General features: G+C 45.3%; 1 protein-coding gene across 7 annotated transcripts in view; it reads left to right on the forward strand.

The window, feature by feature from the left end:
• The first annotated feature begins 2052 nt into the window (after positions 1-2052).
• ABI1 (abl interactor 1) overlaps positions 2053-24980 on the forward strand; it is a 76766-nt gene continuing 53838 nt past the window's right edge. For 5 of the 7 annotated variants that reach the window (XM_032180968.1, XM_032180967.1, XM_032180966.1 and 2 more), the window contains exons 1-2: positions 2109-2298; positions 24426-24593. In XM_032180968.1, the coding sequence (XP_032036859.1) occupies positions 2182-2298; positions 24426-24593 (285 nt within the window). In that variant the 5' untranslated portion in view covers positions 2109-2181. Of the gene's footprint in view, positions 2299-24425; positions 24594-24980 lie in introns of all 7 variants that reach the window. The other 2 variants (XM_032180971.1, XM_032180972.1) reach the window with 1 other exon arrangement.

Genomic DNA, 24980 nt, shown 5'->3' on the forward strand with positions numbered 1-24980 from the left:
GAGGTGGGTGCATTGCCTGGGAGCCAGCACTGCCCTGCTCAGCTGCTGCTCTGCCATCTGCTTGTAGGACTTGGCTGCCTGCTGATGTGAGGTACGATGTATTTAACAAAGCACACACGACTGAATTTTCGCATACTGATAAAAGTTGATGTGCAAGGTCCCATGCATCTGCAGTCTCTCGGTAGAGGGGCAGCAATAACATTTTAAGAATAGCTGACAACAGTTGTGCTATGTTTGAGGATGCTAACAGCGTCAATGAAGTCAGTCTGTGATCTGTAGGCAATTACAGACTCATCCAAGCCACTGGGTGTTCAGCAATTTGCAGCCTGACTGAATAGAGAAATCAAATTTGTCTTTGTATTGTAATAGCTGAAAACAAGAAGTCAATGCCCAGGATGGTTTGTAATCACACTTGCCCTGGGACCTATTAAAGGCTTGTCTATATCTCAATGTTGATGCAGATCACATTTAATTATTTCACATTTAAAAGGCACTTGGAATCCAAAATAAAGTGTTTTATTGGAAATTACATGCTGTCCTAAAAAGAGTTATTTAAATCACTTTGGAAACAATTTTGCTAAGCTGCCAAATGAATTAGCCATCTGAAGATAGCAATATAGATACATCCCTGTCCCACAGCAAGCGCCGTGAAGGTACCAGCTCCTTCCTCTGCTGTCCCAGATGGCACTGATATACCCATCCCAGCATCTGTCTAGCTGTTGCCACACATGGGGAGCTGCAAAGACCTTCCTGGGCCCAGCAGTCCATTCCAGGCTCCCTCCCTTCATCCTCACTTCCATGGTTCAAGACTGAGATGCTGGACTTTGCTGTACTCACAGGGGGATGATCTATTTTTCCTCTCTCCACCTTGATGTAGAGACACCAGCAGGTACACCAAAAGGTCTGGACCAGAGCAGTTTTCAGGGCTGCAAACAGAAGATGGACTCTGGTGGGCAGTGGACATACAATACACCATACAATTAATTGTGTGGAGAGATGAGGCTGTCTGCTCTTACTATGGTGAGTCAGAGAGTACTTCTCCAAAATGTGTTGATATGTCACTGCCGAGGGTTTCTCTGGGACAACTAACACAATGCAAGGACTGATACCAGTTGCACTTGAAAGTGTGTAAAAAAGGCAGGAAAAGCCAAGGCATGAGTAACGGGCCTTGGAAACAGCTTCGTCTCAGACTGTTCCTCACTGGAAAGGCAGGCTTGGCCATCCCAGCATAGAAACCACCTGCTGTTATTGGCTTTTCTTCTGCTATGACCACAGAAACAGCATTTTACTTCCAAAAAAAAAAAAAAATTGTCCCAAAAAATCACTAGCCCCTTATCTTCCACAGCCGATGAGTAATGATGAGTAACGGCTGAGGTAAGAGAGTGGCAGGAGAAATGTATTTACCTCAGACAAACACTTAAGTTCTTCTTCTGGTATTAATAAATAGACAAATGCGAATTGTCAATTATTACTTCTGGGCAGACGTTCGCAAAGCTCTACACAGCCCATTCAATTCCCCTCTCCCTCTGGACAGCCACATGGCCAGGGACTCCCCACTGGCCTGAACGCGGCTTAGCTGTGCTGCTCCTATTGTTTTAGCAATTTCCTGCCACCATTTGCTGTCATTTCCCAAATTTCTCCCCCTAGCCTGACAGGAGGCGGCGGCTCGCCGGATAACCGGGGCAGCGCTTCCCTTGACGAAGCCTTTTGCCTTCTCCTGAGGAGACCACGCTGCCTGAGGGCAACACGGCTGCGAGCGGGACTTTTATTTGGGGACTTTTATTGGGGGACAAAGGGGAGAAACGAAGGATCCCTGTCGCCCTTGCCCGCTCACCCCGCCGGCCACCACAGCGCTGGGCGGCGCCGCAGCGGCCATGTCAACCCCCTCACCCCGCCGGGGCAGCGCCCGGCCGCCATGAGCCGCTCCCGCCCCGCGCAGGCGCCCGGCGAGGAGCAGCTGCGCCTACAGCTCCCGGCTTGCTTTGCAAAGCGCTTTTTTTTTTTTTTCATTTTTTTTTCTTTTTTTTTTTTTTTTTTTTTCCTCCCTCGGAAGGATGGGTGGGGAAAGCGAGAGCTCACGAAAGCGAGGCGAGGAGGAATCCCACAATACCAGGCGGGTTGCGAGCCCGGCGCTGCCGCTGTCTCTTTAATGCAAGAGGAAGCGATGCGGAGGGGTGGAAAATGGCAGAGTTGCAGATGTTACTAGAGGAGGAAATCCCTTCTGGCAAGCGGGCTCTGCTCGAGAGCTACCAGAACCTCACTCGGGTCGCCGACTACTGCGAAAACAACTACATCCAGGTGAGGGGCGGCGGGGCAGCGCCCGCCCGGCGGCACCGGGGCTGGGCTGGGCTCTGCGGGGCCGGAGCCGCCTCGGGGGCACCGCGGCGCCCGCCCGCTCCTTTTCCCCCGGCTTTGCCTTTTCTTTCAACTTTCCCAACCGAGGAGCCACCGGCTTTCCCTCCCCCTCCGCGCTCCGGAGGGGAAGGGAGGAGGGGGGGGTATTATGTCAGTCGGGCTCGGAGGGTGTGTCTTTTTTTTTTTTTTTTTTTTTTTTCTTTCCTTTCCTCTCTTCCCCCCCCCCAGCTGTGTATTTATTCATTATGAGTCACATCCCGGAGACCTCCCCGTTCTGGGCACGGAGGGCGGGCGGCGGAGCCTCTCCCGGTGCCGCCGGCCCGGCCCCCGCTGCCTCCGGTCGCCCCTCGGCGGTTGGCGGCGGTTGCTCGGGGCGGGCGGCTCCGCGCCTCACGGGCGGCCGCCGCCTCCCCGCCGCCATCAGCGGCCCCCTGAGGGGGCTGCCGGGGGGCTCCGAGCCCCATCTCCTGCCCCCGGGAGCCCTCCCGGTGTGCCGCAGCCCTAAAAAGCCGGAGCAGGGAGCTGCCCGGGCACTATCGGGGGGCGGTGTTTCAAAATGGCAATCGGTGCCTCTCGGGGGCTCGGCGATTCCCACATCCTGCAGCGAGATGCTGGAGGAGGCTCCGTTGCCCACACCGCTCGGTGTGGATTTATCCTTTTCTTTTTAACCCTGGATTCCTTCTTGGCCGGTTTTTATTGTGAAGCTACTTCATGCTGTTAAGGCTTTTTGCAGGGTTTGCAGCGCGCATCGCTCAGTGTAGGTCTGTAGGTGTAGCCATGGCGTGGATACAGAGGCAGCGAGAGATGCTCGGATTAAACCTTCCTGAGGAACAGAAAACAGGAGGGGAAGAGCAAACAAACTCCTTGCTAGGCAGCCTGTGCAGTGAACTTGTTGAACGTAATACTAGGCTACCTGCGATGACTCCTTAATACAGGTTATTAAAACCTTTGGCCCCCGTTGTTGCTGGTGAGCTGCCTTACTACTTGTAATCATGGAGCAGCAAATTTGAAAATAAAGCTTTAATAATGTGTTGTGAAGTCCTTTTTTTTTTTTTTTAATGAGCTAATTCTGGTACTTGGGTTAAAGCTGCATGAAGAAGCCATATTTTTAAGGCTTTTTTTCCTTTAATTTTGGTATGTGAGGTAATATGAGTTAATGTGTATTTATTCTTCCGAGTTGTTTGCTCCACCCAAAGAAAGCTGCTGATACAAATGCTTCTGAGAGGCGAGGTTCATTTGGTTTTACTCATGGGAAATATGACAAATACATGAGCATGGTAATTGCGGCACAAGTTTTGACCTGTCTCCTGCTCCTGACTTTTTCCCCATGTCAGAAAGTTAGAGAATCTTCGGTTACATCACTTTCTGCAGGGTCCTAAAACTTGCCTTTTTTTTAAATCAAGAAAAAAGTAAACCGGCACTTAAGCTAGTTCCCATCCAGTCATTTGGAGTGGTGTGTTTTTTTTTTTTTTTTTTTTTTTTTTAAATTGTTAGTTCATTTTCACCTCGGTTATCAAGGTCAGCTGGATGTGGGATTGTTGCAGTTTGGTTATCCACGTACAGCTGTGTTTACCCCTTTTGGAAAGAAGCTAAAGTTCCTAAAAAGGACTTAAGGCAGTAGCTTTGAAAAATGTATCTCTTGTGCATTTACTCAACCCAGTAAAAATCGCAGAGATATCAGTAAAAGTCTTTTTTGTTTGTTTGTTTTGTTTGAATGACAGAGGTGGGTGTTATTCTTTTAATCGGTGCTTTGTACCAAGCCACCTGCTCTCCAGTTGGACTGCCCAACAGGTCATGGCCCTGGTGCCCGTGGTGGGGCCGCTGAAGGGTCAAGCTGGTCAATGTGTCAGGGAGCATTTTATTTTAATAATAATATTTTAAAAGGCTGGAACAGAGAATCTGAGCATTCTGTGAGTGTTAAAGTAGATATGAAGAGGCTATGCCTCGTATCTGAGCCCGTAGCATGTAATTGAGTCAATCTGGCCTCTTGGAGCTTGGATAGCTTTGCATTTGGGTTGTTTTCTCTGAAAGGCTATGTGCCCCTCTGTAGAAAGGCTGTTACTGTGCATTGCCACCTGTGCTGCCTTGTGGCGTGGAGGTGGAACAAGTTTGACTATTCCAAGTGTGATATTAACAACTTACAGTAACAGCACTCGGCTCTTTATTCAAAACTCTTGTTAATCTCCCCTTCATGCTTTTTATTCTTTGGTCACTTTAACAGGTAAGTCATGTTATGCCCCCCACAAGATATTGTTGTATTCAAACTCTAGTATTTTATAATATTAGAACACATACGAATCATCTTTATCTTCTATCACTTAATCTAGGAATAGTTCTGGTAAAATTCAGAGTTGTGATGATTTCTTGAAGAAAATTTGCCTTCAGTGTCTTTAGGAATCCCTCAAAAAAAAAGGTGGGGAGAAGAAAATATCCTCCTCAGTGGAACTTGCTTCCTTGATGGTGACTGTAGCTGTCGACAGGAAGCATCCTTTTACTAAAGCATTTAGGAAAGATGACAGCATCTGGGCCTCTCAAGGTGAAAATCACTGTTCTTGGAAAAGTGGGAAGCAGTTTCTTGCTAGGACAAATTGTCAATATGTCAGAGTGCCAGGCGGTAACACAGTTTGCCCCCCCAGACCATATGTATTCAGGTTATCTGGAATCTGATTTTATCTGATAGTAAGGGGGGGGAAAAAAATCAGAAGCGAAGCATATAAGTTCTTAAGATAGCGCTGCAGTGCCACAGTATGACGGCAGTCTTGGGGAGCACGGGGAAAGAGAGGGAGACAGATGTAGAAGTAGTAATCGAAGGAAGTTGTGATGCTACTAGTGGGGATTTTGGCTTTGGCTACAAGGCAAAAAGAAATTATAGGTACATTACTGGATTTAATTTGTAGCCAGATACTTCACGTCAGTTATGTTTCTGCTCAGAAGCTTCAGCGACAAGTAGGTAGATTGTTTGCTTTTAGATCAGACTTCAACTCGATAGTTTTAAGAGCAGGTTTTGAACATTGAACACTTAACTGAAAGTACATTTTCCATCTCCCTAAGTAAGGTTTGTTAAAGGTAGAGAAGTTACATTTTTCTAGACGTTTTTTAAATGTTTTATATTTGGCACTCTTCAGAACACTGGTCCAACTGCTATCTTGGTGATGGAGACTTATTATAATAACATAGAGCTAGATCAGCAATTGGGGGAGAGTGGTAGAACTATCTTAAAATGGAAATAAAAAAAAAAAGATTTATTTTTAAAAATGCCGTACACGTGTAAGTTGAAGTGCTTAAAGCCTTCTCCAAATCCTCTTGTCTGTGAATAAAATCTGAGACTAGCCCTCTCGGGGTGTGTGGAATGGTGAAAGTTTATCTGAAAATGTGTAGCATAAAGCTGAAGATAGTAGTGAGGAACTGTATTATCAGTATCCTGAAAAGTATGAAAACTTTATCAGCACGAGACAGAAATAACAGATGGAGTTAAAATACTTGCGGTTCTAATTACGATTCTTCAGCTGAAAATACGAGCTTCTGGAGAGATTCTCCAATCATTTTTCAGGCTGAATTGAATTGTTTTCAGTTTTTAATGAATTCATTTTAAATAGCTAGTTTAAAGAGTGTTAGCAATGGTACGGGAAATGAGCGTCTCCAGTGTCAGTGTGCTGATGACTTCCTTTTGAATAACTTCATCTGATTCAAGCATGGAGGCCTTGCCTATAAAACGTTCCCTACTACTGTCCCCTACGGTTGAAATCGGCTTTCTTGTATAGCCTTGAATCTGCCTGTGCATAATCATCAGTTTTCACCAGTTTCTTTACTTCTGATGCACTTGGAATTTTTCTTAAGCTCACATACAATTTGAACGTTACTGAAACCCTCTAAACGAATAGCTCGGAATATATATTGCTCGTGTCAGTTCTGCTCTTGGTTGTCTCCAGTGGGTAGACTCAGCAGCTGTGGAAAATAAACTAAGTGAAAGGCGTATTAAGGAAGTAAGTACCGTGTTGCCCAAACGTGTGCCTTTTTGTTGTCGTGTTATTTCCTTTTGTAGCCTCCAACTGGTATGTGGAAACTGAATGGTGAGTTAACAAGGTGTTCTGGGTGACACAGACAAAAGCAGAGACAGATTTCAGTTTGGCTATTGCAAAAAATTAAAAGTCTCTTTCCAGCTGGTAGAGAAATGGATGCGTGTTGTGGAGGGGAAATGTTGCATGCAAGAAGTTTCACAAGTGCTGATGTGATCTTCCAGTTTGCGTATAAGGATCCTTTCTGCTCGGTCAGTTGAATGTTCCGTGCTTCCTTTACAGTAGATAGGACATAGGGGAAGGGAAGTAACTTCTTCTGTCGTGTTTTTTTTTCCTTAAATGCTGGTAACAGCTCTGACACTCGGTTTCATGCCTGGGGTGTGGAACGTAGCGTAGCTTAGCGCAGTGCAAAGCGAGCGGCTCACTCAGGATGTCTGATGCAGGAAATGGCCTGCTTTAAAAGGATAAACTTCTTAAATTGTCCCTAATACAAATCTTTTACGTGCTGTGGGAACTTACATGCTTTTATGTTCATAGGTTAATTGGTTTGTATCAAGAGAGTAAATAAGGGCTATTTTTTTCTGGTTTCCTTGCTGAATTTGGAGTGCTTTACAGGAAAAAGCAAATGAAGCCAGCCCTCTTTCTGTAAGATAAAATATGGACGTGTCATCCGCTATCCCTTGTAGGTTTAAATCATACTCTTTCTATTAATTAAGAAAAGATGTTAGCTTATACTTGAAACACTGTTCCTTTTTAAGGTCGTTTTATGCTAACAGCAAATGTTTTGGTTAAAAGCACTGGTTGTTTGTAGGTGTGTGTGTTTTGTTTTCTAGTCATTCGGGTACGGGTTGGTGGCTTTGGGTTATCGGTCTTCTGCGCCAGCGTGTTGTCTTTGTTTTGGAAAATACAGCTGCATGTTGAGCCTGGAAGCAGCAAGAAGGCAGGAGAACAACTTCATTACATGGCCAAGCGGTTGCCCTGCGCATACAGGAAATGGATCCTAAAGTAGCATACATCTGTTTTGTGTCCAGAAGGGGTGGTTGAGAGGAAATCGGCTTTTCCAAATCTGAAATGTTTGCATTAATTTCAGTGTGTGAGGTGAGTACTGCATCCTGCACTTTGTGCTGCTCCCTTCCTCCTGCTCCTGTGCTGGAACAAAGATGCTCGCAGGTCGCCTGTGGTGGGTGTACATTAAGCGTGATCTTCGTGCTGCACCAGGCACGTGGAGTTGTTGCAAGGAAGAGGGAAGCTGTAAGAGGAGCAATTGTCTGATGCTTCTGTTCCTCCAGAGCTCTGGGAGCTCGGTGCAGTCAGTAACTCACGGTAAAGTGAAAATAGTGGGCCTTCAGGACGGGTTATGAAGTGGATCACATGTAAGGAAGATAAGAGCGGAGGGACGGGCTGTGTACAAATAGGAAGTGTTGTGCCTCCGAGGGCAAAGTTCCCGTTAATCTGTGCTGCTGGTCTAAGTTTAACAACAAAAACCAACCTTTGAAGCAGTACGATTCAACTTCCCAATATCTTTGTGTAGTATTTCAAACTGTCTTCATTTCTCAGAAGCATAAATAGAGGCGTAGAGTTCATAACCAGCTCCTGGAAGGTCGTGTAGGGACGTGCTGTCAGATTTGGGAACAGACCCCGATTGTTGGGACGTGCAGTGCCTCCCGGATGGCCTCCGTTATGCTACAGCGCAGCAGAAAGTGTCGATTTCCAGAAACAGGGACGTGGTGTCCTGAGACGGAGCAATGAACGAATCCCTTGGGAAAACACGCCTGAAACCGTCGTTAAATTCATTAGGAGCAATTCCTTTCGGAGCATTGCTTATCTGTTCTTACAAGAAGCTTTGGATGCTGATTTTTCAGTCCCGTAAACTTCAGCAGTTACGTGGTGCTCCCGGCGCTGCCTGGCTGCTGGTGGGCACTGCTGTCTTGGCAGAGGATCTAGAAGATGTCGCTCTTCTTTCCCCGTAGTGAAAGCAGCCTGTGTTTGACAGCTCTGAAATCTTATTTATCCGCAGAGCAGCGGGGTGGTAGCTGTGCAGGCAGCGTCAGCGCCGATGTAGTGAGACATCCTTGAGGGATAAGGGGGTGTCTTATCCCTCTCAGTGCCAGCACTCAGTCCTTAATTAGTGACTGGGAGTCGAAGGGCCGTGCTGTGGTTTTTATTTGTTGTTACCCAGTAGGAAAGGACTCGTGGGCCCCCAGTTATGCAGTGCCCAGGCTTGTTTGTAATTATCGAGCGGGCTGGCTACGAGGTGCAGCCTCCTTGCTCCCGTTAGCACCGGTGTTAGTGCGAGGCTGTTCCTTTCCCCTTGCCTGCCAAATCCAAGCACTGGTGTCGGAGACGGGTGGGCTCGGTCCCAGGGATCCTCCCTTCCCTCCACCCCGCAGAAAAGGGAAGTAACTGCCGCGTTTGTAGTGGTAGATAGGGTGCCTCAGCACGGTTCCTCCCTCTTCCTGACCTCGCCGGCGGGGCAGCAGCTACAGCCAGACAGACAGACGTGGTGTCTCACAGGGGTTGTACAAACAGCCCCTTGCAGCTCAAAACTTGCATGGGGCACTCGGAAGCCAAAACCAGGGCTCTGTGCGGAATAGGTCCCGGTGCGTTCCTGTAAGCAAGGTGGCATCTGCAGGTGCCTTTCCCCCTTCACCTCCAGCCTGGCAGGCCCCCTTCTGCCTCAAACATTTCATCTGCTTCGTGCCTGGTAGCAAAATAAAAATGGAGAGCTTTTGCCAGGTGGGTTCTCCGAGGAATCCAGGTATTGCCGAAAGCAGAACTCAAAGCTTCTCTTCCCGGTGTTAGAGGGAATGCATTTTTTTTCCGTGGGTTAATAAGAATGTAAGTGCCACCTCTGCTCGGTGCTATGCAAATGCTGTTACTCATTGCTTATGCAAGCCCTTAATGCTGTTAGCAGCCATGTAAGAAGGCTTCCTAGCAGAGAGTAGATTTCTTATTAAGATGCAGATGTTTTATAAAGGGGGGGGACCTCCTGCAAGAGAATTTCCACTAAGAAATGTGAGGGCAACATTTTGAGATATAACTTGTACAATTCAGCACTCTGTATTAACGGGAGATGAAATTGCTAGCCAACCTGTCAGTTAAGCTCACAGAACAGATTAGTTTTACTCTGAAAAAGATCGACCATTTACACGGTGACTTTATTTTTAATAACATTTTTTTTCTGAGATTCCAGATAAAACGTTTTCCATTAGTAACTGCTGGGTCTGGCAAACAGAAAAAGGATCTGAAAATCAAAACTTCTGCTGGTTTGGCCTTCTCCTCCGATAGTCACGTCACAGCTGCTGCAGGAGATGTGTACCATCTTCTGGCACGGTGGAATATGCTAAAAGAAGAGTAAAGGTGGTCTCTTCTGGGGGCTAGGACACAGCTGTTGCCCCAACAGGGGCTGTTGCTCACCTTACGCTTTGTTTTTGCATGCGGATTACTTGCCTTCACTAGGTCTTACGTTAAGATAGCAGATATATTTGTGACACTGTGTCTTCCCTCCCTCTTCCTTCCTCCTTCTCCAAAAAGCCCCAAGCCACTAACTACGCATACTCCTCGAACAGCAGAAGTTGAAGAGCAGGCGTGCTGCTTCGTGTGCAAGGAGGCTCTGGCAGCTTGGTGCTGAGCAGTTAAAGAACTCGTGGAGAAGAGACTCAGAATTGCTTTCCTAATTTAATTGTAACCTCTGAGACAGATGGGAGTAAAATGTGCTATTAGGACTTTTCTTAAGAAAGCAGGAAGGTTTCTTGGTACTTGGATAGAGGAGGCTTACTAAAGCAGTTGCTGATTTGATATCTGTAGAGTTGAATGAAATGTTCTTATGGGGTAGTCTTAAGTCATAGTTCCAAGGAAAAATGGCCTGTTTGTTACTTGAATTGTAACAATTCTTTGATTTCCTTGGGGAAAAAACCTGATGTGTCAACTCTACTGGCTACTTTTATGCTGGTATTTCACAAGATAATGCTTTTTCTAAGTTATACTTTATCAGGCAAGTGTGTGTGTGTTTTTTCTCTCCAGCTAATCTTTCACAAGATGCGTATCTTCACTTTCATCATCTCATCTCCTTGTACTGGGGGGGGGTGGGTCAGCAAATCTGCCAACCAGTATTTGTCCTGTGGCAATCATTGTCAGTTGAGTATCTTGCTTGACTTTATTCTAGCAGGTGTGCTGCAAACGAATACTTGAACCGTGGGCCCAGTGCAACAATTCCACCATTTCTGGAGCCTGAGATAAGAAAACGCCTGAGACAAGAGAAGGACGAGCTGTCCAGGCAGTTGCATCAGACTACTGCAATAATGTCGACATGGTTGCTATTGCCATGCCTCGGCTTGTCTCCTCACATCCCCGCAGCAAGTCGTGTTAGTCACTAGGGCATTGCTAAAAGTTACTGGTGACAACATTTCTTTCTTTCCAGGTGCTTCTGCTAGGCTCTGATCTTAATGTGAATTTGCTGATTTTTTTTCTCTCCCTGTTAAAGTCTCTGGTCTGTTTGCTGCAGGCTGTTTCCTAGATCTGTTGTCTGACTCTGCTCCTGCTGCCAAGTGCTGTGGACTTTCTGTTTCGCTGCCATTAATGCCAAGTGTTCTCATCACAGCTTCTGCCTCTGAAACAGACGGTTTTTCTCGCGCTTGCTCTCTACCTCATTGACTTTCGGTCTCATTTCAGCTCTCATCTGAAAACCTCTTCTCCCTTGCCTGTTTCTTGTAATTAATCTTTCTATTATTTAATTGCATATTTTACTGTTACAGTTTAAATTATGCGGCTATTTTTCATTATGCCTTTCAGACAAACAGCTTCCAGCAGCATGGGTTTGAATAGTAGCTCATCTCATCAAACTGCAGCTACTGAAGGCATTTATATACATTTCTCTTTTAGATTATCTTGATTGGCATGAAGTTTGGGCTAAAGCTTTGGCTCTGAAGTGGTCTGTAGCCACCTGGGGATGCGAGGATGAGCAGAGTACAGAGAAACACAAGGCAGCTCAGGAGAGAGATGCTGTGAGCACTGAGACTTCTGTGATTCTGTCTACTAGGAAACCTCTTAGGGGGCCTCTCAAATATATACAGCCAGGCCTTTCATTTGTAAGAAATCTGTCTTGTTTAGGAAGCTGGTCCCTTTGTTATTGTGAGACTGAAAAGTGGAAAGGACTTCAAACCTCTCTGGTTGGAGGCTTTGGATCCTCTAACACCGAGGGAAAGCCGGTGATATCGGGGGCGGTATTCTTTTAACACACATTAGCAGGTTTGTATTGATAAAGCGGGGTTGGACCTAATCCTGAAGGGTTTTTATAAAAAGGATTACAGCCTCCGGGGTTCCCCCGTGAGTCCTTGTGGCGAGTGGCTTGGATGATGCTTCAACCAAGGCCCAGGGAGTATCAGGCTAACAAATAGAGGTATGATGGATCAATGCACTTAGGTTGGCAAGATCCTTGGAGACCTGGCTGGAAATCGGCTTTTGATTTTCTGGCTGACTTGCAGGATTTCTAAATCTCTGGGAGGAGCTGTTGTTTCTGTGATGCAAACTCCTGGCTTCAGCTGCATTAGATAAAAATGTGTGTCTGGTTTGGAAGTGCTTGGCTCTGGAAGGGCTCTCTGAAATACCGTGGGTGTGTTTCCTGCTGCAGCATACCGTATGTTCTCGCAGCACTGAGATGATCTGGTTGCTGCAGTAGTCCTGAGACTTGTCTGGGAGCCTTGCAAGAACATGCTGTTTTAAATGGCAACAGAGTTTTTTTTTCTCCTATCTAATTCTTAAGATGTCTTTCGCTTTGAGCGTTGGGGGAAACTGTTGTTGCCATAGCTGTAATTGAAGCTTGGTCTCGTACAATGCATCTTGCTCGGTGAGAAGTCTCATGTTGCTTGAAAAGCGGCTGTGTCATTTCTAGATGTGTATTACATCCCTCTTTGGCAGTGTGTCTCTTAAACTGCTGGAGAAGAATAGCAATCAATGGAAAGCTTTCTGGCACACGGTCCCTCTTTGGAAACCTCCTGCCCATGAACTAGCCCTGTGGAATCGGCTCCTGTCAATACGACGCGGGGAATATCGACGGCTCCGAGGCTGAGAGGCGTCTGCTGGGACCGAGAGAGGCTGAGCCAAGCAAACCAGTTGCTGCTCCTCTGCCGGGGAGAGGAAAGTTGCTGGTTTTGGTCCTGAATGGGGAAGGTTGGAGGACTCGAGCATGTTGGGGAGAATGCTTAAGAGTTGATACAGAACAATCAGTGGTGAATAATAAATAATAAATGGGAATGGTTGGAAGGGGCTTGAGCAGCTCTGACAGGAATAAAGCACGGGAGGAATTGGGAGCACACGAAACCCCCTTCAGTGTGGGCCCCTGTTCAGCCACTCCGTCTTGTGAGCTGCGACATGGCAGACAGCATTAAAAGCAAATACCCCTCCTAGTTCCTTGCTGCCTACCTCAGACAGCTGGAAAGGTAGCTTTGTTTTCATCCTAGATGACTTTAAGGAGTTATTTCCCCACTGTTGGGAGTGGGGGTGTGTGAACTGAAGCAGGTACGTGGTGGCCGTACGACATCCTTGGCCCAGGGGACTGCGTGTGGGGAAGGCCGTGAGTCACGCCCAAGGCTTTTGGAAATCGGCCTTGGAGGGAAAGAGGTGTTTAATGGAGCAGTTACGAAGGAGTTATGCAAATAGAGAGCATAAATAATGAGCAGGAGATACTCATTTAGCTTCTTGCCTCCTCAGAAAATGACTAAATGCAAAGTAACTGCTGCGCAAGTGAAGAAAAATTCACCATTAAGTGTAATGGGCGCAAAGATGCGGCTGTTCGGATTGATAAGAAAATTCTCCTATTGTGGTCAGGAAAACAGAAGTGTTTTTCAATTTCCTTTCAAGATTGACAAGGTGGGAAGCAGAAAAGCAGTTCTAAGAGCTAACCTGCTCTTAGGTTGGGAGGGGAGGTGGTAAAAGGAGCCGTCTCCAGCTTTTCTGTAGGTGTATCTTAGCTTTGCTTTGGACTTATCTTCCGTGTTTAAGCTGTATTTTATAAAAGTCTTTCTTCTATCCCCCTATTTATGCAGCATTTCATTTGCATGTAAATACTGTGAGTTCTTAGATAAATTTGAGTGTGTGTTTATAGCGCACAACTTTTTTGCTGCTTACTGTTTTAAATTAACCAGTTTCAAACAGGGCTTACGAAATGCAATTGTCTCGCCCTGGCCTTGCTTGTGTTTGCTCACATCACAGTTAGCTACCAGGAGATAAGATCCCTGCGAAGCCTTGCCAGCAGATCGGAGAGGCACAGGACTTGCTTGGAGTGCTTCCTCCTCAGGTCATGGCAGGGTGGCCGATGTTCCTCTGTGTACCTCACCTGATGCTGGTATTTTATTTCCTATTGAAGAGCTTACTTTCTGTCTCCTGTTGTTTTTTCTAAGTTTTATATGTTGCTGGATGTGAAGATGACCATGTTCACTTTTATTTCGTAGTTATGTGCTAGCCTAATTCACTTTTGTCTTGGGAAAGAAACAGTGGCATACTCCCGGCTCTCCATTCCTCTCTCTCCTCCTTTCTGTTCTCCTGAGCCATCTGTTTCGTTCTGTTGTGTGTTTTTTGACAAGTTAAATTCCTGCTTGCTGCAATTGAAACAACCCAGTGTTCAAATGAGCTTACATATGTAAGGGTTTGGAATGCTGTTGCTAACTGCAGACTCAAATTTTAATGTTTATAGGAAATGATTCTTCAAATAGAGGCTGGATGTAATGTGCTTAAAGTGCTATCAGATAAAAAGTACACAGCCAGACCCAGGCTGCACAGAAGCCGAAGGAATATTAACAGCTGTTTATGGGATTTTTTTTTCCACTTGCACATGTAAGTTCTTGCTAAATAAAAAATTAAAAAATCAGTCCTCGTATTGCAGTCCACTTCTTTATCACCATGAGATCACTGTAGGACCTGTGTGCTATGAGTGGATGTGTTATGCTGGGAAGCAAGCTGCTGCAGAACTGGGAGGATCTGCTGGTTTCTGGTCGAAGGGGGTTGTATCAGATGTGCGAGCCCTCAGATGACTGCCTGCTGGAGGGAGGATGCCAGTTTCTCAAAATGTTGAGTGATCAGCAGCAGCTCAGTGCCAGGTAGACTCACTTCTGTAGTGCCGTAACCAAGAGGTATCTAAAGAGCCCCTTAGATCTGAGAGTCATTGTTACTGCTTTCAGGTTTTCTTTCCTTTTTTTTCCCTAACCTCCAAAATGTGTTGAATGTTGGTTTTGGGCATGCTCCTCATCTCTCTGAGAGAAGAAGCGTCTCGGGAAGAGAAAGGAGGTGTCTGAACTTAAACATAAAAACATCTGTAGGCCACAAGCACAGCTGAATGTTGACCATGGTTAGAGAGATGCCTGCTATTTTTAATATCTTCTCAGGCTGGAGAAGACCTAAATGAGCATGTAGTACTACAAAGTATGCAAAGAGAACTTGACCCTGTAATGGTCGTGGCTTTCTTCTTTGTTTCAAAAATACTGTGGTGGCTGTAGGCTGCCTTCACAGCAGCTGCCCAGATTTTACAGTCACGGAGGTTGTTTTTCAGTGACTTTCTGCAACATGCCAGCTCTTCCTGAAGTAGGGGCACTTTCACAGCCGGTATTTGAAGGCCTGGCTGACTCCTGGCTCTGTGTTTCGGCACGCTGGGGTTCTTCCTGGAGCTGAGCAAGGCAGAGCATAGCTTCGAGCCGCCTTGCTTTTACCTAATGCTTCTGCAGGTGCTATGCTCTGTATGCAGCTATCCCTCAAACAGCTGTTGAGGTACCCTGGTGTATGAGTTCAGAGCAATGTTGACACACAATCCGTGCTACCTGAACGTGGTGAGGCTGTGCTGTCATTTGACCCTTCATGCTAAATCTTGTTGTCTTAATCTTGCTTGCTCAAGGCAGTCTGGTGTGCTTCCAGGCCTGCCTGGAGGTAGGGAGGGCTGGAAAGCGAGGATCTGGAAAGAAAAGGTGGTCTTGGAAGCTCTCTTGTAGAAGGTTGTTGAGTTTTAGGACGTTGCTTGTCTTCAGGTATAGGTTTGTTGTGATATTCTAGGCTTACTTCTTCAGTCTAATTTGTCAAAACTGAGATTAAAAATTTTTAACTGCCTGAGCACCCACCATTACTTGAAAGTAAACTGAAAGAGGTAAATAAAATCCCTAGAAGAAATCATTATTGTTATTTTTAAAAGTGACTTTTTGTGCGACGTGAACTAAAGAACTTTGCCCCCGGACTGGTGCTCGGAGCTGCCTTGATTCAGAGGCTTGCACGACATAAAAAATTCCCCTGGTTTGGACAACTCACTCCAGTTCGGGTCTGTGTCGCTGCCACTCTTATTAGAAAGAGGAGGTTAAGGTAACTTTTGAATACTAAAGTGTCTCCCTCATATTCCCACCAAAAATCCCCAAACCAACCTACACCAGGAGCAGTTCCTTACCTGTAGTTTCCTCTGGGTCTCTGGCTTGCCAGCGAGCCTGTCCCTGCTAGAGGAGCTAAAACTTGTGGGTGGATGCTGGCATTTAAGCAAAGTCAACAGAGAGCCATTTTAATTTCAAGCCCCATTACAACCAGAAAACAAAAGATCAATATTTGAGAGACAGTCTATAAGGAAACAAATGGAACACGAGGTCTCTAATTCCCTATTATCTGTTGCTTAGCATGCCAAAATAAGCACGCTCCCCAAAGCCTTGGGTAGCTCTCTCGGCGTTACAGAGGGAAGATTGCTATGGAAGCACCAAGGCTCCTCGTCCTGGCTGGCAGTCTGTGTGTAGAGCCGTGGTTGATGTCTCTGGTGTCAGAGCCGGCTTGGTTAGCTCTAAAGGAATTTGTGTGTGTAATGATGGGATGTCATAAGGCAAATCACAGGCACTGCAGGGAAGTCAGGAGCATAATCTGGAAGCACCTGCGAGCACTAATGCTGTGCAGTGCTTTACAGGCATGGAAGATGCAGTGTCTGCCCTGGAGCTTGTTGTCTGCAGCATGTAAAACACAGAAATAAGACCCAGTAGACAAAATTTGTTAAGCTTGCCGCATATGCGGTCCTGAAGCCCTATCTATTGTACAAGGGTTGTGTGAAAATGACGCTTGGGCACGGCTACCTCTGTCATTTCGCTCACTGCTGTGCTATTTTTGTTGTACACACAGCCACTAACTAGTGAAATGTTAACAATGTGTTTTGCCAACACGCATGTTTACTATGACATCTCTCTTGGATTTGGCAGGAGAACTGAAAATTGTGCTTTTAATGCTATATATTTCTCCCTTTTTACATATATTTCTCCCTTTTTTTTTTTTTTTTTTTTTTAAATTAAGGGGGAGTGGTTTAGTCCAGAGCCAGCCCGAGCACTGCTTGCAGCGCTGGGCAGAAAGCGCTGCTAGAGCAGCTGGCACATATCTGCCTGGGCTCCATCTGTCAGAGCCGGCCCTGCTTTGTGAATCCCTCTCCCGTTGGATAGATTAGTTTCTTGCTACGATGTTCGCAGCCTGGATTAAAATGGAATTCCTCAATTGTTTTTTTTTAAAGTTATTTTCTGTAAGGGTGATCCTAGTGTGTTTTTTGTAAGCTGCTTCTGCCCTACTGAAGTCTGTGTCAGGGTATTGTGTTTGTCACATCTCACGGATTTGTCTCAGCTGAGGTAAAATCATTTATGAGAGTAAGGTAGTTACTGAGGGCTTAATCTCAGAGACACAGTTCTGTGCCATGTGTACAGGTCAGAAGGGGCTGGGACCTGATAACCTGAATCTGAGAAAAGTGAACACATTTTCTAGAAATGTTGATGTACGTACTCATCTTGCATTTTTTTTGTTATCAAGACTCCGAAGTTTCGACCACTGTTGTATACGTGTGAGTACATCCAATATATGCTCGTCCCTTAAACTCTCCTTTGGAATGAATTTCTCTCACTAATGAAGAATTTTTTTTCCCTCTACCTTCCCCCAAAGAGAAGATGATGAGAAAAATCGAGACTCTTCTTCTTCTAGTCCTTCCCCAGGATAAAGAGCAACTTTCAGCTGAAAGCGAATCTGCAAGGCCACGGGCAGATTGGCTAAATTGGTCTCGGCCCATAGAGATGCTAATTTGCTATCAAGCCTATTCAGGACTGGTCAGGGGAATATTATTGATGGAAACGAAGGATTTGCTTCTAGCTGATTGTCTAGCATATACGGGATTTGGGGGAAGGGCCTGGCAGAAGCAGAGCTGATGAGCTGCAGATGGGCTGGGAGGCTGTCCTGTGCGGTGGTCACCCTACAATAATCCAGTGTGCCTTGACCTTCGATAGGGAATAGCTGGCTGGTCGGTGATTTTTGCCAAAATATTGTCTCTAAAGAGGATCAGACTGAAACCCTGCTTGTGGGCTGTGGTGTGGTTGCTGCTGTGGCGGCAATCGCCTCGTCGTCTGGTGCCTTGAACCAGCGCCAGCTTTGTTTTGCAAGGTGTTTACCTGGGGAGAGGAGATTCAAGTTCTGCCAGTTCCTCCGCGCTCGGTAGGGCTGAGTTACGGCACCTTATCTTTGGGGAAACTGAACAGACCCAGTCTTATTTCATACCACTGGAATAGTGCTCGTGGGCGCTGGAGGGGAGTTGAGCTGGTTGTAGGTGCTCGTCTGCCTGTGCTGGATGGATTGCATGAATTGTAGATGCCCGTCCCCCTGCCTTTGAGGATTTCTGCCTCAGCAGATAGGAGGAATTGTTTGCTGAACGGACTTGAAAGCATTTCATCATCCTGGTTTTAATTTTGGGGCTATCGTAGTGTGAGGGATCTTAGGTTTTTAGAGCTGTTCTGAGTGGCTGAGCATCCTTCCCTGCCTCCTCCGTCTTAAATTCCTTCGTGCTCCTGGACCAACCAGTCAGTGAAGTGGTTGAGAGCTTCAGTACTCCTGCTTGACGCTACTCCCCGCTGCGTAGGAGGAGGAGGTGTGTTGGGCAGCCTGTTCTTCTCTTGTTTTCATTGTCAGGGCAAGGATTGACTGCCAGTCCCCTGGAGAGGAGGCCTTGGACGGGAGACAGACGTGTTCAGCGGCTGCAGTGTGTTACTATTCATAGCCTGCAAGCTCTTGGGCTCTAAAATCCCGAGCTTTCAACACCCCACACAGATTCAGGAACGGTAGAAAACTACAACAAAACAACAAGTTATGACAAGTCACTTCTGTGAAACACTGAATGCTGCACGCGTTGTAGCGCTGCTTTTCGTGAGGCAGCTCAGCTGAGATTTGCCTGGGCTCTGGAATCTGCGCTTGTGGCTTCAGCTCCTCGTCGTATGGAGACCGGGTTTGCTTTACCAAGTCCCGTCCTGTTCCCTGTCATAAGTGCTTTCTTTTTATATTTCCCACAATTGTTTTTACTGATGGTAGCAATGATATGAGTGGCAAAGCAGGTGGTGCTAGTAATGAGAACATGGAAGGTGGCTGGTCTGAGGCTGGCTATGTTGAAGTCAGACAGGAGATGAAGCCTACTGGTAACCCTCTGAAGTCTTATCTGGGGTGTTACGGGGTGTCTCATGCTAGTGTATTGGGCAAAGGTTGAGCTTCAACCTCTGAACCACGTCTCCTGGTGGCTTGCTCCATTTTCCAGTGAGGGAATTGAGGTGAGGAACCACCTGTAACTCTTGGCAGATAAATACCAGGCCTAGCATAGCTCTGTGGGTATTGGGGAGGACTCAATGCACCGTCCCACTGAAGTACGTCTTAGCATTGTGTGTTGTAGATCATGTGCTCATGGCATGCATCAAGTAAGGCTGTTCCAGGAGGCATTGACACACCTGGTTCCTACTCTATGCCTTACCTGGATGGTGTATGCAAAGACTGTAAGCAACACCTACTTGTAAATTTTAAAGCCTTGGTATCTGCTGCCACTCTGGAATGAGGTATGTCCCCTATGGCTACACCTGTGACAAGAAAAACCTTGAATGGTCCTTGGTAAGCACCTTCAGGTAATAACCAGGCTGTTCCCATTTCCTTGGATGGCTCCCGGGTAAGTTGGTGGCTCCTGAAACTTCTCCAGAACATGCAACGTCATGGCACCTGCTGCTGGGGCTTGCCAGTTGGGCTTTCTCTTCCTTCCAGCTGATCTGTTGTAATAATTGTCAATAACAGCCTGAAAGGTCTACCGCAATACATCATGTTCATGTTTTATAAGCAACCTTCGTGAGCTATAGGTAAGAGGGAACCTGTATTTACAGTGACCTCTGGATTTAAACAGATAAAGTTTATCTCGTGTACTTGGCGTACTTAAATATTTGAGACATTACTGCAGCTGAATGTGGAATATTTGGTCGAAGCTGAGCATATGTTGTGCATAGTTTAGAAATGTCCAAACCTTTTGCCAATAGCAATCAGAAGTTATTTAAAAAAAAAAACAGGCCCTTAAGACTGTGGTCCAGCTTTGAGTTATTAAAAGCCTTTTCAGATCAGTGAAGCAGCAACGTTAAGCTCATAGCTGCCTCTAAAAGATCCATGTAACGTCACTAGCTCTTGCTTTAGATAGGTGAAGTGATCCTGTTTTCTGAGTGGGGAAGCCACTGTTCAGAAACTTCTATCTTTGAGTGGCACCAGCTGGCTCTCAGGGAGGTTAAGTACTGATAACAAGTCTCCGAGACACTACTTGGATATGTGTCTTCACCATTCTGTAAAAGTATTTCCAATTGACTGGAAAAAACGAGGTGCTGTAGGTTATAGCTAGGTTAAGCTGAAAGTTTGGGCTGTTTGTTTTTGGTAAAAATTCATTTTAGTCTTTGTCAGGACCAGAATTTTGAAACCTCAACCATAAGACCTGTCTTACCAGGAAGTGTGTGCTCTATAAACTTGGAAGTTAGAGAAATGACATGAACAAAAGGGAGTAAAATGGGCATATTGACAACTTTGTTGAATGGCATAGTTTTATTTGGTGAATACTGATAGGCAACAGGCTGCTAAACCCATATGGCAACTGATCATAGTAATGATTTTTCTTTCAATCAGGTGACCAAGATGCAAAACTGAACAATTATCTTGTGCTTACCTTGAAGCAAAAACAAATGTACCACGCTGCTGAATTCATTAAGTGTATCCTGAGCAAGAACAGCAAAGGCACGGAAAAGTGGCTGTAAATGATTCCTGGAGCTCGGGTGCAGTGATCGGGCCCTTGAACAGGATGCCAAGCATCTGAAAGGATATTGGGCACTGAATAAGTAACAGCTCTATTTAGTTCAATGATCATTGGGCTGCTTTAGGGCAGTGCTCTATTAGTAGTTTTTCATGGATGGATTTTTTCTATAATTGAGGTTGCACTTACTTCAACAGTTGATGAAAAATGTGGAATGATGCATGCCACACACTCAGGAGGCAAAGTAATTTGTTCCTGGCAGGGCTGCTCGTCTTAGGGTGATGCAACCTGATGAGGGCTTTCTGACCTTTGGCAAGTGGAGCCTGCTTTTCTGGTGGGGCATCTTGCAGGGAATTCCCAGAGCAGTAAGTGGGACTGAAGTGGAAAGAGTTAAAACAGGGGCTGGAGAAAAGGTATGGAGGATGTGGATCGGCGTGCTTGCAGTATAATGCCTGGCTTCCAGAGATGCTCTGTAGCGTGAGCTGAAGTGATTTTGGAGGAAGCTGCTACATGCAGTTAGCTCTGTGCTGGATGAACTAAAACATGGTGGGGATGAGCTGGGAGTGAGAGAGTTGGGAGGGCAGGTGGTTCGTACACTGCACAGATGCTGTTTTGGGGATGTGCCTCTGTGAGTGGTGCTTTGGGGGTAGGATTGGCTGAAAATGCCATTTGTAAAGGTTAGTTGCTGACTGATGGACAGATTCCTCATCTTTTGACACTGAAGCATTGCTGAACTGAGGAATCAGTAGACAAGTGGCAGTTTGCTTGGGTGCAGAGTCAATTTAGACTTGAATACAATAATTAACGCTTTTTAGGAAGTATTATGATACCAGTTTGACAAAAATACACGATGTGCGGTGTGGAATGCCATGCTGGTCCAACTGTCTCTGTATTCACATGGATTGTAGGAGAAGCTTTCTCTGTTTAATATTAAGCCCAGTTATGTGAAAGCAATTTCAAACTGCAATTCTGCAACACTAATATTGCTGTTAAGGAGATGCTGGAGATACAAGTGGGAGCTTTTTACAAGGGAAACTTCAAGAGCTGTGATGATCTTGATTTAACGAATATTCAATTTACTATTAAATGACTCTAAAATTTCTGCTTATACCTAGAACTATGGGGGAAACAACAGTGTCTTTAAAGTTCTTAATACAAAATCATAAAATAATTGAGTTGTCTTTGTGTTGTACTAAAGTACCTGAAAGAATTGTACGCGTGCTATCATCTATACCACTTCCAGTTTTTTAGAGGCAGATGAAAATACCAGCTGAAGAACATGGGAAATCCCTGCTCCCTCCTGCTGATGGTCTTGGTTTTTCCATCTCCACTCCTGATTTTTGCATACTGTGAAGCTTTTAGCTTGTATCTCACAGGTACTGACAGTCCTAATTAAGCAGTGCAGAAGACTGGATGTCAAGCTAGTTTAGACTAAAACTGTTATGGAAACTGCACAGTGAACTGCCTGGGTTATCTGCAGGGCTTGAAAATGTTTCAAAGTAATTCTGCTAGGACATTAAATAGACTGTGCATCTAATCTTGTTGCCAAACCAGTCATTTGGGCAAATAACCGAAACTTTAGGTGTTTAGGGCGAGGCATTTGATTAATAAATCATTATAGAATAAAATAAGCTTTTTATACATTGGAGTTTTCTCATTTGAAAACACTCAGTAATTGAGTGCTGTGGCTTTGTAACAAGTTACTATTTAGTCTGACACTCTTTACTTAAAACTTGGTAATAAAATGCATGAGTGAAGGCTTTACATCTATGCTTCAATGAATATAAAGTTAGAATTACGCTTACTGGCTTTGTCCAATTCAGTAAAACTTCCCTTTTAGATATCTCACTCTGCTACCTGCATTTTCACCGTAGTTCAGATATAAATAATCTGTTGTTTTCTTTGGGCTTAAAACCGGTAGGACAGTGTGGTAGGTTTTTTTTTTTTTTTTTTTTTTTTTTTTAAAGTTGCTGCTAGTGATTTGAAATTTAAAACGCCTTTTTGGAGAACCAGGGTGGTCAGGGAAACTTGGTTCCTGAGCTTGTAGTAGTAACAAGTCCTTCACCATGGAAATTTTTCTAAAGTAGGTGACTCCTAACAAAGTTTTCTGACATCTAGAAACATCAACATTCTTTTAAGCTACCTTAAAAAGGCAGCTTTGTTTGCATTCAGAAATACTGATTTTTTTTATTTTTTTTGCCTAGCATGGTTTTGGTACATGCGATGCTATTTTACCTTTTGGCAACAGATTGCAATAAACTGTGCTGCCTGCTTTGCATTGTGGAAGGCATCTGTATGGGAGTCTGTCTGAAGGGTGGCTATAACTCGGTGTTCTAGTGCGTGTCAGAGCACTGCTGGGAACATTAATCATGAATATAAACAAATTCCCAGGTTTGGGGGGTGGGATTCACTCCTGGTTAAAATCATCTTTAATTAAAAGGTAGCACAACAGCTTGGGTTGCAGTACTTCTGCCATGCTGCGACTTTATAATGTATCCAAGCCATTTGCCTCCTGGTTCTCTCCCTAAAGCAAGAGACAAGGATGCCTTATCAGCCCTTTAAGTGAGGGGCATGGTTATTAAATACTTATGGATGTTAAACTAAAATTTAACTCAACTCTGGCACTGAGCCTGCCGGAGTTCAAGAAACATTTGGACAATGCTCTCAGACACATGGTCTGATTTTTTTTTTTTTTTTTTTTTTGGGTGGCCCTTTGGGGATCCAGGAATTGGACTCAGTGATCCGTGTGGGTCCTTTCCAACTTGGATACTCTGACGCTAAAATATTGAGATGAAGTCAGAGGCAGGATTCAAGAACAGGGGTGGTAAGTGCGTGAAAGCCAGGAGGCACAGGGCTCACTTGAATGCAAACTTTGAGTTTGTGCTCAATATTGTGATGCATACGGTTGTCTGCAACATTGTTCAAATGGGTCAACAATAAAAACAGAAGTCTAGTTGAAGAGAGTGTTTATTAACGTGCTTTCCCTTTCGGTTGCTGATGCTGACTACAGTGCAAATAAATAAAATGCACCAGAAACTACGCTAGTACTGAGCCATCACCTGAGAGTCCTTCCTCGTGCCCAGCACGTTTCCTCCCAAGGAAAGAGTTCTGGGTAGCTGCAGCTTGCGAGCTGGGTAGCAGATGAAGTACCCACCCCCCAAACTGTGATACACCGAGCACTTTGGAGTGGGGTTTTTGTGCTTTGCAGGTGGAGGTGGTGTTGGTTCCTCCTGTTCTGCTCACGAGAAGGCTTGGGGCGTGAGATTCAAGGCACAGACAGCTGCTGGTTACGGACAGTGACATTTTCCAGTTCTTTTCTTTGTGCCTGCTGCTCCACATTAATGGTACCTGAGCAAGCGAGGGCAGCACCAAGCTCCCAGTCATCCAGGAGTGTTCATTAAGCTTTCCCACGAGGAGCAGCAATGTCAGAAATGCTGCTGCATGCGGGAGCCCCTTGCACGCCCTCCTGATGCTCTGCTCACCCTGCTCCTGGGCTGTAGGAGCAGCAGCGAGCGCGGCACAGCTGGAGGGGTGGCTGTGCAGGCAGCGTGTGCAGCGGGGGATACCCGACTGTGGGAAAATATTTCCTGGATTTAAGTGGCTTGGGTTATGTGATCTCATAAGGGATGGCGAAAGCTGCGCTTCAGTGTTCCTAGGGAGTTGGAGATTTTTCTGGAAATGAAGGATGGGCAGACTTCAGAAACACAGCTCCAACAAATCACGACAGTGTTATTTTTTTCTACTGAATGAGTTGTTTCTTGGCATGTGATATTATGGTTAAATATTTCTCAAATTCCTTATCTGCTCTTTATTACTGAGAATTTTTTAACGTAGATGCATATAGAGTACTTTGTCTGACTGCACAGTCAGATCTTCTTGATTACAGATTCTTCTAAATATAGGTTGTATTTTTTTTTGTTCCTGTCCTCTCTTTCCCCAACCCCCACCCTTTTCCTGGCCTTAAGCAAACATCTTGTTCTTTTGCTTTACAGGCTCCAGATAAAAGGAAAGCGTTAGAAGAGACCAAAGCCTACACAACTCAATCTCTAGCCAGTGTTGCTTATCAGATCAATGCACTGGCCAACAATGTATTACAACTGCTGGACATCCAGGCATCCCAGCTACGGAGGATGGAGTCCTCAATCAACCATATCTCCCAGGTAATCTTTTTTAATAGAGGCATTATCTTGCCTCCTGTATTATTGAGAGCTGCATAGTTTACATTGTCTTCTTTGAATTCTCTGAGTAATGCGACTGAAAATGGTAAGACTTTCTTCTTTTAATATTTATAAAAACCACTTTGTGATGGAGGTCACGATTGAAATGAAACAGATCCTTTATCAAGAAGCACTAGGACTATATTTGGCTTAAAGCTGGACTTAATTATTAAGATTCCAGAATCAGAAGCTGCAGTTGAGGAAGGGGTAAGGAAAAGTATTCTATTTTTGAAGGAAAGGAATTCAGAGGATTCAAATGAAAATGTTCTTCAGTGCGGTCAGTGAATTTAAAACCTTGTCGGTCAGCCAGTCCTGTGCTAGTGGTGTGTC

Source organism: Aythya fuligula, chromosome 2 (assembly GCF_009819795.1).
Source record: "Aythya fuligula isolate bAytFul2 chromosome 2, bAytFul2.pri, whole genome shotgun sequence".
Taxonomy (NCBI): domain Eukaryota; kingdom Metazoa; phylum Chordata; class Aves; order Anseriformes; family Anatidae; genus Aythya; species Aythya fuligula.